Source organism: Leucoraja erinacea, chromosome 27 (genome assembly GCF_028641065.1).
Source record: "Leucoraja erinacea ecotype New England chromosome 27, Leri_hhj_1, whole genome shotgun sequence".
Lineage (NCBI taxonomy): Eukaryota > Metazoa > Chordata > Chondrichthyes > Rajiformes > Rajidae > Leucoraja > Leucoraja erinaceus.
The window spans coordinates 14394759-14407948 of record NC_073403.1 but is presented as its reverse complement, the minus strand read 5'-3'; the positions used below and the strand labels follow the sequence as shown (position 1 = coordinate 14407948).

The following is a 13190-nucleotide window of genomic DNA, read 5'->3' as shown; positions in this document are numbered from 1 at the left end:
CACAAACAACAGAGGTTCCAATAACAGACCCCTGCGCAACACCACTGGTCACAGACGTCTGGCCCGAATATTGTTCTTCCACCTTTCTTCCATCAGTAAACCAGTTCTGAGCCCATATGGCCAAGTCACTGTTAATCCCCTGCATCTGAATCTTCTGGATCAATTTACTACAGGGAACTTTATCAAATGCCTCACTAAATTCCATGGATACAACAACCATCAACCATCAACCTCCCCTCATTGATCACCTTTGTCACCGCCTCAATAAACGATCGTTAATAAGACGCGACCTGGCAAGGATAAAGCCATGCTGACTGTCCCTAACTATCGCAACTCCCCTCCATTGAGTCTGTCCCAAAGCAAGCGCTGTCTGCGGAGGGCGCTCAGCATCGCCAAGGACTGCTCTCACCCCAACCATGGACTGTTTACCCTCCTACCATCCGGGAGGCGCTACAGGTCTCTCCGTTGCCGAACCAGCAGGTCGAGGAACAGCTTCTTTCCGGCGGGTGTCACTCTACTCAACACCGTACCTCGGTGATGCCAATCAACCCCCCCCCCCACCACCCCCCCCCCCCCCCCCCCCCCCCCCCCCCCGGACACTTATTATTTTTTTTATTCAAATCGTTTGCTATGTCGCTCTTCAAGGGAGATGCAAAATGCATTTCGTTGTCTCTGTACTGTACACTGACAATGACAATTAAAATTGAATCTGAATCTGAATCTGAATCTAACCCATTCTCTTCAAATGGGACTAAACCCTACCCCAATTAATCCTCTCCTACAGCTTCCTGACAAAAGTGCAGGTAAAAGAGGGAGAACTGCATTTCACCAAACCTGGTGACAAACTCACAAGCAAACAATGTTTGGTTGTGAGTTTGTCACTAGGTTTGAACAAATGCAGTCCTCCCTCTTTTGTCTGCACATGAGTCACCAATGTATAAATCCCTGGATACTCCCTATTTTCCTTCTTAAACAAAGGATCAACCATTGCTACTCTCCAGTCCTCCGGAACCTTGCTGTGGCCAGAGAAGTGATAGAGATCTTTATCAAGTCTCCTGCAATCTCCCCTCTTGCCTCTCTCAATAACCTGAGATAAATCCCATTTTGGCCCTGGGGATTTGTCCACCTTAATGTTCTCCAAGAGCTCCAATACTTCCCCTCTCCTAATCTCACTCTTCTGGCACATTGGTATTCTCCACACTGATCTCACTGTCCTCCATGTCCTTCTCCTTGTTGAAAACAGTTGCAAAGTACTCGTTTAGTAAACAGATGCAAAGTACTCATTTGGTACCTTTGCTACATCTCCTGACATCAAGCACAAATCCCCTCCTTTGTCCTTGAGTGTTCCTACCTTCTCCCTGGTTACCTTCTTGCTTCCTCCCACATCCCAAAGACAACCCTCATGTTTCATCTAAAACATTAGAAAACGTATGGATTAATCTCAGCTGTTTGGAACCAGGCCGAGTTCCCCATTCACTGAGACCTGGGTTCTCACCACATTCCACGTTCCTTTCACAAATCAGATTCTCAAAGTCAGCTCCAGATTTCATTTAATAAGCGCACTCTATCCATGAATTCCATATGTTAACATGATCCAATTGTTTTAGACTATCAGCTGCTGTTAAACACAGAACATCGCACATCTGCCTACCCAGAAGGGTCCCGAAACCAAAACGTCATCTAACCATGTCCTCCAGAGATGCTGCCTGACCTGCTGAGTTATTCCAGGACCATGTATCTTTTTGTAAATATAACCACTCTATTTTCATGTTCTATCCCACTGCAGATGAACCTTAAGTGCATTGTTTGCTTGTGAGTTTGTCACTAGGTTTGGTCAAATGCAATTTGTCTGCACACAAGGTCAGATAATCAGGTCCAGTCCGTTATAAGAGTGAGCCTTGGATGGTTACCTTTCCCCCGCCTGGGGTGTGTTTAATGTTTTCTGTGGATCCAATCTTGGACCTGACGTTTTTCAGATCGGGCATGGGTGCAGCGACGGGGGCCAGACGTGCCTTGCCAGCCGCGGGGGACTTTGGGGGCGTGCGTACAACAGCCACCTTCTTTATGTCCTTAGTGGACCCCGAGGACTGATGAGACGAAGTACGCGATCGGTTGCTGGGGGTCCCAGGACCTCCTGGGCTGCTGCATCCACTCCCACCCGCTCCTGGCTTGGCCACAGAGTCGCCTGAGTGACAAGGGAAGAGAGAACATTAAAGCCGAACAGCAGGGCAACACGTCTCCGCCAATTCTGACCCCTCATTCAAGGTGCTGAGAACATCAAATCTCATGCACACTCAGTTAAAAACACAACAGCCAACAAGTTCCTTTTATCGCTCGTAAGGAAATAATCGAGCACTAATCAGCTCAACCACGAGAATTCACTCAGTGCCGCACGCTATGTCACAACCCACACTTGGATGCTGGTGGCAATGTTGAAGGACAGTGCTCCAATGCCCCCACAATCTGTGTGGGACCCACACTGCCCAGTCGCAGTCTGAACGGTCAACGTCTGACCCAGGGTGAAGGTCAGCGTGTGATCCACTCTGTCCTGTCAGCATAGGGCGGCACAGTGGCGCAATGGTGGAGTTACTGCCTTACACCGCCAGGGTCCCAGGTTCAATCCCGACTATGGATGGAGTCTGTACGTTCTCCCTGTGACCGCTTGCGTTTTGTCCAGGTCCCCCCGGTTTCCTGCAACATTCTACAGAAGTGCAGGTTGCAGATTAATTGGCTTGGCAACATTGTCCCTCAAATATAGGATACAACTAGTGCTTGGGTGATCGCTGTTCAGCACAGGTTCGGAGGGGCCAAACGGGCTGTTTCTATGCTGTACATGTAAACTAAACTAAGGTTCTGGTGAGGCTGAAGGTCACAGTGGGTGAAAGGTCAACGTATGACCCACTCAGTCCTGTCAGTAAAATGTCAGTATGTGACTCACACACTTACCCAGGGTGAAGGTCAGTGTATGACCCCTGGTGCCTGGTCTGAGAGCGAAAGGTCAGTGTATGACCCCGCTGGTACCCAGTCTGAGAGTGAAAGGTCAGTGTATGAGACCTAGCCCCCCGTCTGAGGGTGAGAGGTCGGTGTATGATTCCTGATGCCCTGAGGGTGAAAGGTCACTATATGACCACCAGAACCTAGTCTGAGGGTGAAAGGTCAGTGTATGACCCCCAGCACCCGGTCGGAGAGTGAAAGGTCAGTGTATGATCCTTGCAGCCTGGTCCTATCTGTAGGTATGTTACAAAACCTACCTGAATCGTCATTAGGAATCTGCCCTCAGCCAGGCCCGCGATTTTGGCGCTGTTTGGAGGGGGCGGGTTTAAAACGCGATTTTTACTAGGCTGTACTAATCGCACATGTTCAGCCTAGTAAATCATTAACGAAAAGTCGCTGCAAGACCCGGTCGCAAAAGGTATTATTAGTTTTATAGGCCTCGATAATATAGTTCTAATAGTTTTAAAATTACTGTTTCATTTCGCAACCTTTCGCAGCCCCAGGGTTTTATAGAGCAAACAATTAAAGGTATGTACCTTATTTTTACATTAAATGGGGCATATATATAACCCTATATATCAAATTATCTATAACGAATAGCTCATTTTGGGCTTTTTATATCCCGCAGTATTTTTCTCGGCATTTGAGGGCACTAATCCAGCGCTATGTCAACGTTCTAAACCGGCGCGTTCCACATGAACCCACTAGAAAGCCGATTTAAATGGGCATTTATTTACAGCAATTGAACACTAAATTCCTTCCATTTGGCCTATAAATTAATGTAAATTAGATATAAAAATCATGTTATATTGTGAATTATTTGTGAATAATCTTTGGACACTTAGGCTATTTAAAAATGTTAATCTTTCCTTAAGAAATGGGCGTTTGATTATCCAAGATCACAGCTTCTTTGTAATGTCCATTGAAAATCAATAGGGAACAAGATGCTAATTTCCGAGTGTGAAAATTGTCATAACTTTTTTAATACTTGAGATATGAAAGTGAATTTGGTGTCAAATTAAACTTATTGTTATACTTTATCTGATGGGATAAATTGCAGACTTGATTTTTTAAATCTCAAAATTTTGTAACATTGCTACTATCTGCACAGTCCCACTGTCCCCTGTTATTAAGTGTTATCCTCTCACCTGTGGCCCGTCGGTGGTCTGGCGAGTGACTAGATTCCTTCTGCGTGGCCGCCGGTCTGGCTGTGGCTTTTGACCCTTTGGCTGCTGGCAGTCGACTCCTGCTGACCTCCGGCGCGGAGTCACGAGGCTGAGAGACACGGCACATTGGCATCAGGCAGAGCCCGGCACACGCACCAACCCCTTACACCAAATCCACCACGTGGTTTCAGCATCTTAACACTGACCAGAGCAGGACAGTCTCTGTCACAGTCTCTGCCGGATGATGCGAGGAGCAACAACTTTGCAGCTGGCCCGGTATGTAGACAGAGCCACGGAGAAGAGTGAGGGCGAGGAGTGGGAAATGAGGAGTGATGGTGATGGCAAGGAGTGATGGAGAGGGCTTACAATGAAGGACAAGGACTGACAGCGAGGGGCAGGCGGAGGGGTTACCGCGAGGGGCGAATGATAGGGTGGAGTGTACGGGGCTGGGATGGTTTGGGATGATGGGTGGGTAACAGAATGCGAAGTGTGAACCAGAACAATAAGGGGGCAGTTGACGGGGGAGGAAGTGAGAAAGTCTTGGACCAGAGGTCATAGCCCTCGAATAAAAGGACGCACCTTTAGAAAGAAGATGAGTGGGGATTTCTTTAGCCAGAGCGTGGTGAATCTGTGGAATTCATTGCCACAGACGGCTGTAGGGACCAAATCTTTGAGTATTTTTAATGGGGAGATTGATAGGTTTTTGATCAGTGAGGGCATCAAAGGATATGAGAGAAGGCAAGAGAAAGCTGCTGAGAGGGATAAATAGATCAGCCATGGATGAATGGCGGAGATGATTTGATGGGCCGAATGGCCAAATTCTGCTTTTATGTCTTATGGAGGAATGATGGTGAGAAAAGTTGATGGTTACGGAAAGGCTGTGATGAGAAAGCAGAGTTCAAGGTGAGAGTGCTTTGGTAGTATGACAAAGGAGTGGGATGAAATGAGTGTGTGGTGGAGAGATTGGGGGAATTCAGGGGAAAGGTGATCAGCATTGAAAAGGATTTGGAGACGTAGTGTCAACAGTGAGGGGGTAAACAAGGTGGATTTAATGGCAAGAAGTGGCAGCTGAAGGGAAGGTATGATGGGGGGCAATAATTGGGTGAGTGACCATGAATTGGCACGATGACTGGGGGCAGATTGGAGAAGCTGAAATGAGGGGTAATGTAAGGATTGCTACTCTTTGTGCACTAAGCAATAACGTTTCCACAAATAGGTACAAAATGCTGGAGTAAGTCAGTGGGTCAGGCAGCATCTCTGGAGAAAAGGACTTGGTGAAGAGTTCCTCCTTCACCTATTCCTTCTCTCCAGAGATGCTGCCAGTCCCGTTGAGTTACTCCGGCATTTTTTGTCGGTCATTATATATCGTCGGTAGAAACCAGCATCTGCAGTTCCTTCCTGCACACTCCTCCATGAAAACAGGTTGGTAGCCAAGACGTCGAACATGCCAGAAGACCGTAAACTGTGTTACTCCAGATAATTCTGCAGCAACATGCAATGGCCAATGGAATAAATATGGAGCTGAGATGAATGATTATATCTGCCGTGCGACTGGCAGGAATGAAGGGCATGTGAAACACTGAGAATGGAAGTTGAGCTGCGGGGTTTGCTTGGCTGGCAGATCTCTGCCGTCGAGCTTTGTCAGGACAAAGCCTCGATACGATCCTTACCTTTGCAGTCGGCACTTTAGCACCCGTGCCGCCATGGTTTATCGAGGAGAGGAGCCTTTTGGGGCTGGCGACGGGGCCGATAGATTTGCTGGCACTGGGAGCTTTAATGGCCCTCTTAGAGCTGGCAGCAGCCTGGGCCCTAGCTGTTGAGGATTTTGCAGATGTAGATGTGAAGACCTTTACATGTAAATAAAATTCAAAAATGGCAACACAAAAGATGATTCCATGAACCAAATAAAACGATGGTTTTAAAAGAAAACAACATAAATTTAAAAAATAGGAAATGAAACATTTGGATGGCGATGTGTTGCTGGCTTGTGTTGATGGATCAGCCCTGGGTCAATACCCGACTCTCACCTGCATCTTGCCCTTGGTGGAAGCTGCCTGAGGCTTGACTCCTCCCTCACCTGTGACGGGCACTGGAGCTAAAAACAGGAGAGAAAAAAACACCATGGATTCTCACCCGTTCACAAGGGAACAAATGGCCCTGACGCAACTGGAGATGGATGGCAGACTGGGTAAACAGGGTGGTGAAGATACAAGATACTTGCCTTCATTAAGTGGGATATGGAAATGCAGCAGTGGGGAGCATATGGAACAACTTTATAAAACATTGGTTACGCCACAGCTGGAGTAATGAGTGCAGGTCTGGTCGTCACACTGCAGGAGGGATGTGATTGCATTCGAGAGGGAGATTCATCAGGACATTGTCTGGGGTGAAGCAGTTCAGATGCACAGGGAGTTCATATTCTGGGGTCGGTGGGAGTGGAGAAGGCTGAGAATGGACCAGACCAGAGGTTTTCAGAAATGACACCCAGGCCTGAAGTGTGGACCATTTCTCTTTCCATACATGATCCTTGACATACTGAGTTTTCCCAGCAGTTTCTGCCCTTTCACAATCAATTGCAGTATACTGTTTTTCCACTCACAGTCAGCACAGAGGCGCAGCGGTCAAGTTGTTGCCTTACAGCGTCAGAGACCCGGGTTAAATCCTGACTATGGGTGCTGTCTGTATGGAGTTGGTAAGTTTTCCCTGTGACCATGTGGGTTTTCTCCAGGTGCTTCGGTTTCCTCCCACACTCTAAAACGTAGTTTGTAGGTTGACAGTCGCCAACAGTCTGTCCTTTCTTCCTTTTTGTTATTCTTAGTATGTGTTAAAAAGTATGTTTTAGTGTTCCTTGGTTTGTTTTATGTGGGGTTGGGGAAATTTTTTTTTTTCAATCTCCTACCTCGATGGAGGTGCGATTTTTTTCCATTTCATATCTCTGTCCCCACTGCGGCCTAACATCGTGGTGTTGGCAGCCTTTCCTCGAGACTGACCCGGTGCTCCAAGCTGCGGGAGTCAGCGGGACTTTAACATTACGGAGCTTGTGATCCCCTTGCCAGGGATCGAAGCTCCAACCGCGGGGCCTGTGGGCTTTAACATCATGAAGCCCGCGGTCTCTGGTAAGAAGAGCCGGATTCGGGAGCTCCATGCCACAGAGAGAGTTTCAACCGCCCCTACGTGGGAGTTTCGATCACCTCGAAAGGGGCTTCGACCGCTGGCTGCGGGGGCTTTGATCACCCAGACTGCGGATGGTTTGACTGCCCGACCGCAGGAGAACAAAAAAGGGGAAGAAGATTGAACTTTATTACCTTCCATCACAGTGAGGAATGTGGAATCCAATGTGGTGGATGTTTATGTTAACTTTTATGTGGGTGTGTGTCTTGTTGCTTTTCACTTAGTATGGCTGTGTGGTAATTCACATTTCACTGTATCTTAATTGGTACATGTGACAATATACTGACCTTGAAACCTTGAATTGGCTTCGGTAAAATTGTCAATGCTATAATTTGTGAACAATGTAATTCAGAACATCCTGAAAGGAATGACATAATTCAACGGGGACAACATGGAGTTAAGGGAAAACCAGTTTGACTAATTATTTGAAGATGTAATTATTCCAGGGTTGCTGGCAATACTAAACTGGTGGGAATGTGAGTAGTGTGGAGAGTGTTTAATGGTGATAAGGAGAATCTGGAATGGGAACATCAGATTGAACATGATGTGGAAGATGTGTTAGGTTATCCATGTTGGTGCACATAGCAGGCAAACAGAGTGTGTGTTAACTGTGGATTTTCAAAGAAACCTGTTGTACTCATACACTGTTCACCAAAGGCCAGCATGCAGGTGCACCATGCGATTAGGAGAGTGAAAGTTACATTATTATTAGATCTGAATACAGCAATAAAGAGGTTTTTATTGCAATTGTGGAGGGGTTTGGTGAGGCCGCATCTGGGGTGCGTGAACGGTTTTGGTCTTCTTACCCAAGGAAGGATGTACTTGCCACACAAGGAGTCACTGGGCTGGTTCCTGTGATGGTGGGATTGCTGTATGAGGAGAGATTGAGTAGACTGGGACTGTATTGCATGGAGTTTAGAAGAATGAGAGGCAATCTTATCAAAATGCACAAAATAACTAAAGGGCTTGATAAGCAAGATACGGGGAGAATGGTTCCCCTGGCTCAAGACCGTAGACACATTTTGAGAGTAAGTGGTAGACATTGAGGACATAAATCAGGAGACATTTCTTAGTCAGATGGCACCAAACCTCCAACCTGGAGATCTGTGGAAGCTCAATCATCAGGTTTATCCAAAACAGAAATCGATTGGATTCAGGGTACCTGGGGATGGAGCAGAAAAATGCCACTGAGGAAGAAGACCAGTTGTGATCTCAATGATCGATTGTGCGGGCTTGAAGGGGTGAATGGCCCACTCCTTTTATTTTTTTAACGTGTTCATGATCTCACACAGCTCACAGCCACTGGCCCATTCGCTCTGTGAGAGGACTGAGTCAGTAAAGTTACCTCCACTTGTCATTCACACCGGCTGCTTTGGAGATGAGAAGTGAAGAGGAAGAACGGATGTGGAGGAAGGATTCAGTAGTGTGGCGATGTTTGACTTTGAGAGGGGATGTCTGGGGACCCCGTGCCCATTTTCGTTGGTGGAAAGAATTAGCAGCTTCAAATTCCTGGGCGTTAACATGGTGGATGCCTTGTCCTGTGTCCAGAACATCGATGCAATCACATAGAAGGCGTGCCAATGCCGCTACTTCCATAGAAGTGTAAAGAGATTCAGTCTGTCATTAAACACTCTAACATAATTCCACAGATGTACCAGAGGAAGAATCCTCATGGTCACATCATTGCCTGGTACGGCAATTCTGATGGCAGGAACACAAAGGCCTGGTAGATCAACCCAGTCCATCACGGGCACAGCCATCACTACCATCCAAAGCATCTACATGAGGCAAAGCTTCATGAAGGTATCATCAATCATCAAGGATCCCCATCACTGGTCCATGCCCGCTTCTGGCTTCTGGTATAAAACCTGAAGTCGCACCCCACCTAGTTCAAGAATAGTTAATTTCCTACAATCTTCATGTTCTTGAACCGACCCGCACATCCCTAAACATCCCTATGCGGCAAGCGCGACCTAAAGGGCCGGTCCCACGAGCATGCGACTCCATGCGGCAAGCGCGACCAAACCAGAAGCGGGGGCCGCGCGGAGGTCGAGTGAGTGACATGAAGTTTGAGCGAAGTCCGCGGGAAGTTCGCGCGTGACGTACGGCGTCGAGGCGGCTGCGGGCCGGCAGGCTGTTGCCGCGCGGAATTTTTGAAGACGGTCAGTTTTTCGGAGCCCCGGGCGATGTCGGGATCAGCTCCGCACAACTCCAGTTGAACTCGAACTGGGACCGGCCCCGCGGGGCCGTATGGCTCAAGCGACCACGTTATGGCTCAAGCGATGCCGTGGGACAGGCCCTTTAGGTCGCGCTTGCCGCATAGAGTCGCATGCTCGTGGGACAGGCCTTTAATGATACCTCAGCAGCAGAACATTAAGGCCCACCTATTGCACGATCACGGTTTAGCTTTCCAGTTGTGTTAGGTGCAGATATCTTGCTTTTTGCAGTTTTTTTCTTTTCAGTCTTACAGAATTAGTATGCAATTTATGTATAATTGACATTTTTGTGTGTGGTCCGAGTCTATGCACCCATGATGCTGCTGTAACCAATGTACCTGTACCTCACCGTACTGGTGCATGTGACAACAATCTCAACTTGACTTGGCTTGAAGGTATTCTCCAGGGCCAGAAGAGGACTTCCCACCCCACCAGAATCGTAGTCAGTGCTGAGGTCTGTTGCCATAGTCCTCCCTCCAATGATCTGCCTGCTCTCTGCACAGGCCCTCAGGCCACTGTCACCCTCCCACCCTCTCCGGTGTCTGCCGCTGCCTCACCCAGTGTTCCGACCGGGCTACAAGACCCTAGCAACCTGAGCCCTGCTCCAGGGGTGTCTCTTTCATCCACGCACTCCAGAAGATATGCCCCTCTCCACTGTGCACTGCTCCAGAGATTATGCTTCCTCACTACCCTGCGTATTTCTCCAGGAATTATATTCCCATTATATTCCCCCTCTCTGTGCACTGTTCCAGGGATTATGTTCCTCCTCTCCCCTGCATGTTTCTGCAATGATTACATTCTCCTCCTCCTTCTGAGCATTATCCCAGGGATTATGTTCCCCCTCTTTACACCGTTGCAAGGACTGTGTTCCCCTCTGTCCTGTCCACTGTTCTGGATGACATGCACCCTTCTCCCATGGATGCCAGCCATGACCTGCCCCACCCTGCCAAAACTTGCACCTCTACTGCAGATATCAACCCCGGACACCTTGGAGATTCAGAAACTAGTCCAACGTACAACAGTTCAGTGGGTGGCACAGTGGTGCAACGGTACAGTTGCTGCCTTACAGCGCCAGAGACCTGCGTTCCGTCCTGACTACGAGTGCTGTCGCTACAGAGTCTGTATGTTTTTCCTGTGACCGCGTGAGTTTTCTCCAGGTGCTCCGGTTTCCTCCCACACTCCAAAAATGTTCAGGTTTGTAGTTTAATTGGGTTCTGTAAATTGTCCCTAGTGTGTAGGATAGTGTTAGTGTACAGGGATATCACTGGCCAGCGGGCACTTGGTGGGTCGTAGGGCCTGTTTCCACACTGTATCTCCAAAGTCTAAAATTAACAAGCAAAGGCTAACACAGAACAAATAAATACTAAGTCGTTTACTTAAATTACTTGTTCAAGAAGGAACTGCAGATGCTGGAAAATCGAAGGTACACAAAAATGCTGGAGAAACTCAGCGGGTGCAGCAGCATCTATGGAGCGAAGGAGATAGGTAACGTTTCGGGCCGAAACCCTTCTTCAGACTGATAGGGGGTGGCGGGGAGTAGGAAGGAAAAAGGGAGGAGGAGGAGCCCGAGGGCTGGGGGATGGGAGGAGACAGCTCGAGGGCTAAGGAAGGGGAGGAGACATCAAGGGCTAACAAAATTGGGAGAATTCAACGTTCATGCCCGCCGGATGCAGACTCCCCAAGCGGAATATGAGGTGCTGTTCCTCCAATTTCCAGTGTTGCTCACTCTGGCAATGGAGGAGACCCAGGACAGACAGGTCGGATTGGGGGTGGGAGGGGGAGTTGAAGTGCTGAGTCACCGGGAGGTCAGGTAGTTTCTTGCGGACCGAGCGGAGGTGTTTGGCGAAACGATCGCCCAACCTCCGCTTAGTCTCACCGATGTAGATCAGCTGACATCTAGAGCAGCGGATGCAGTAGATGAGGTTGGAGGAGATACAGGTGAACCTCTGTCGCACCTGGAACGACTGCTTGGGTCCTTGAATGGAGTCGAGGGGGGAGGTAAAGGGACAGGTGTTGCATTTCTTGCAGTTGCAACGGAAAGTGCCCGGGGAGGGGGTGGTACGGGAGGGAAGGGAAGAATTGACAAGGGATTTGCGGAGGGAGCGGTCTTTGCGGAAGGCAGACATGGGGGGAGATGGAAAGATATGGAGAGTGGTGGGGTCACATTGAATTATTTGAATTTTGTTAGCCCTTGATGTCTCCTCCCCTTCCTTAGCCCTCGAGCTGTCTCCTCCCATCCCCCAGCCCTCAGGCTCCTCCTCCTCCCTTTTTCCTTCCTACTCCCCACCACCCCCTACCAGTCTGAAGAAGGGTTTCGGCCCGAAACGTTACCTATCTCCTTCGCTCCATAGATGCTGCTGCACCCACTGGGTTTCTCCAGCAATTTTGTGTACCTACTTAAATTACTTGATGGCCAATTAACCCAAACAGGAAAAATCATCTGGCTGCAGTTAGCAATAGAAATTAAGGATAGTATTTTATGAAAGGAAAAGGCATATAATGTTATCAAAAAGAGCAGTAGCACTAGGAAATGGGGACATTTTCATAATTCAGAAAAAAGGAAAATTGAGAAATTGATAAGGAAAAGTAAAAAACAAGTCAATTGGGAAGAAAGATAAAAACAGACATTCAGTGCTTTTATAGATGATTAAAAAGAAATAGAAAATCAGGTTAATATGTGTCTCTTTTAGCTGAGATGGAAAGAATTATCTTGGAAATAATGAAACAGCAGAGAAATTACCCAAATTCTGCAATTTGTCTAATTTTACCAGAACCCATAGTCACAGAGTTGTAACATCAATGAAACAGGCCCACCGGCCCACCGTGTCTCGCTCATTCAAGTACCTGTTCAGATGCCTCTTAAATGCTGTTACTAGGTACAGTAAATTTCCCCACTTAAAGTTGTCTTCAGCTGTATGATGGAGGGATTCCTGGGTTCACCAGCGGTCACCATTTTATGGAGCAGCGTCCTTTGTCTGGGTTACCATGTTAACCAGTAGCCAGGCTGCCTGGATTAGCTCCAGCATTCCAATCAGGCCAAGCACCAGAATAATACAAACTGTTTTCTTGGATGTTCTTCTGGAGCAGGCTCACACAGATGTGTTAGTTTTTTTATATCATTGACTAGCTGTGGATACCTGTTAATCCCTCATTAACATTCACGTTTGGAGTCGGGTATTAGGGCAGCAGGTTTTCTCCTCCAAAAAGCCTGAGTAAACCAGGTGGGTTTTTACAGCATTTTAGCAAGTCAATGGCAGCCATTACCAAGACCACCTTTAAATACTATCGTTCTTCACTGAGAAGAGGAGATTTAATCTCTTGAATTCAAGGAAACACTTTTTCTCACAGAGAGTGGTGAGTCTGTGGAATTCTCTGCTTCAGAGGGCGGTGGAGGCAGGTTCTCTGGATGCTTTCAACAGAGAGCTAGATAGGGCTCTTAAAAATAGCGGAGTCACGGGGATATGGGGAGAAGTCAGGGACGGGGGGTACTGATTGGGGATGATCAGCCATGATCATATTGAATGGCGGTGCTGGCTCGAAGGGCCAAATGGCCTACTCGTACACCTATTTCTGTATTGAATTTAAATCTTCAAAAGGCGTGATGCGATTTGAACTGGATCAGTGACCAATAAGTCAGTAAGTT

General features: G+C 47.8%; 1 protein-coding gene across 4 annotated transcripts in view; it reads right to left on the bottom strand.

The window, feature by feature from the left end:
* maptb (microtubule-associated protein tau b) overlaps positions 1-13190 on the bottom strand; it is a 52374-nt gene that overhangs the window by 14465 nt on the left and 24719 nt on the right. For 2 of the 4 annotated variants that reach the window (XM_055657115.1, XM_055657114.1), the window contains 4 exons: positions 6188-6255; positions 5831-6007; positions 4143-4269; positions 1911-2185 (listed from right to left, as the gene is read on the bottom strand). In XM_055657115.1, the coding sequence (XP_055513090.1) occupies positions 1911-2185; positions 4143-4269; positions 5831-6007; positions 6188-6255 (647 nt within the window). The remainder of the gene's footprint in view (positions 1-1910; positions 2186-4142; positions 4270-5830; positions 6008-6187; positions 6256-13190) is intronic. The other 2 variants (XM_055657117.1, XM_055657116.1) reach the window with 1 other exon arrangement.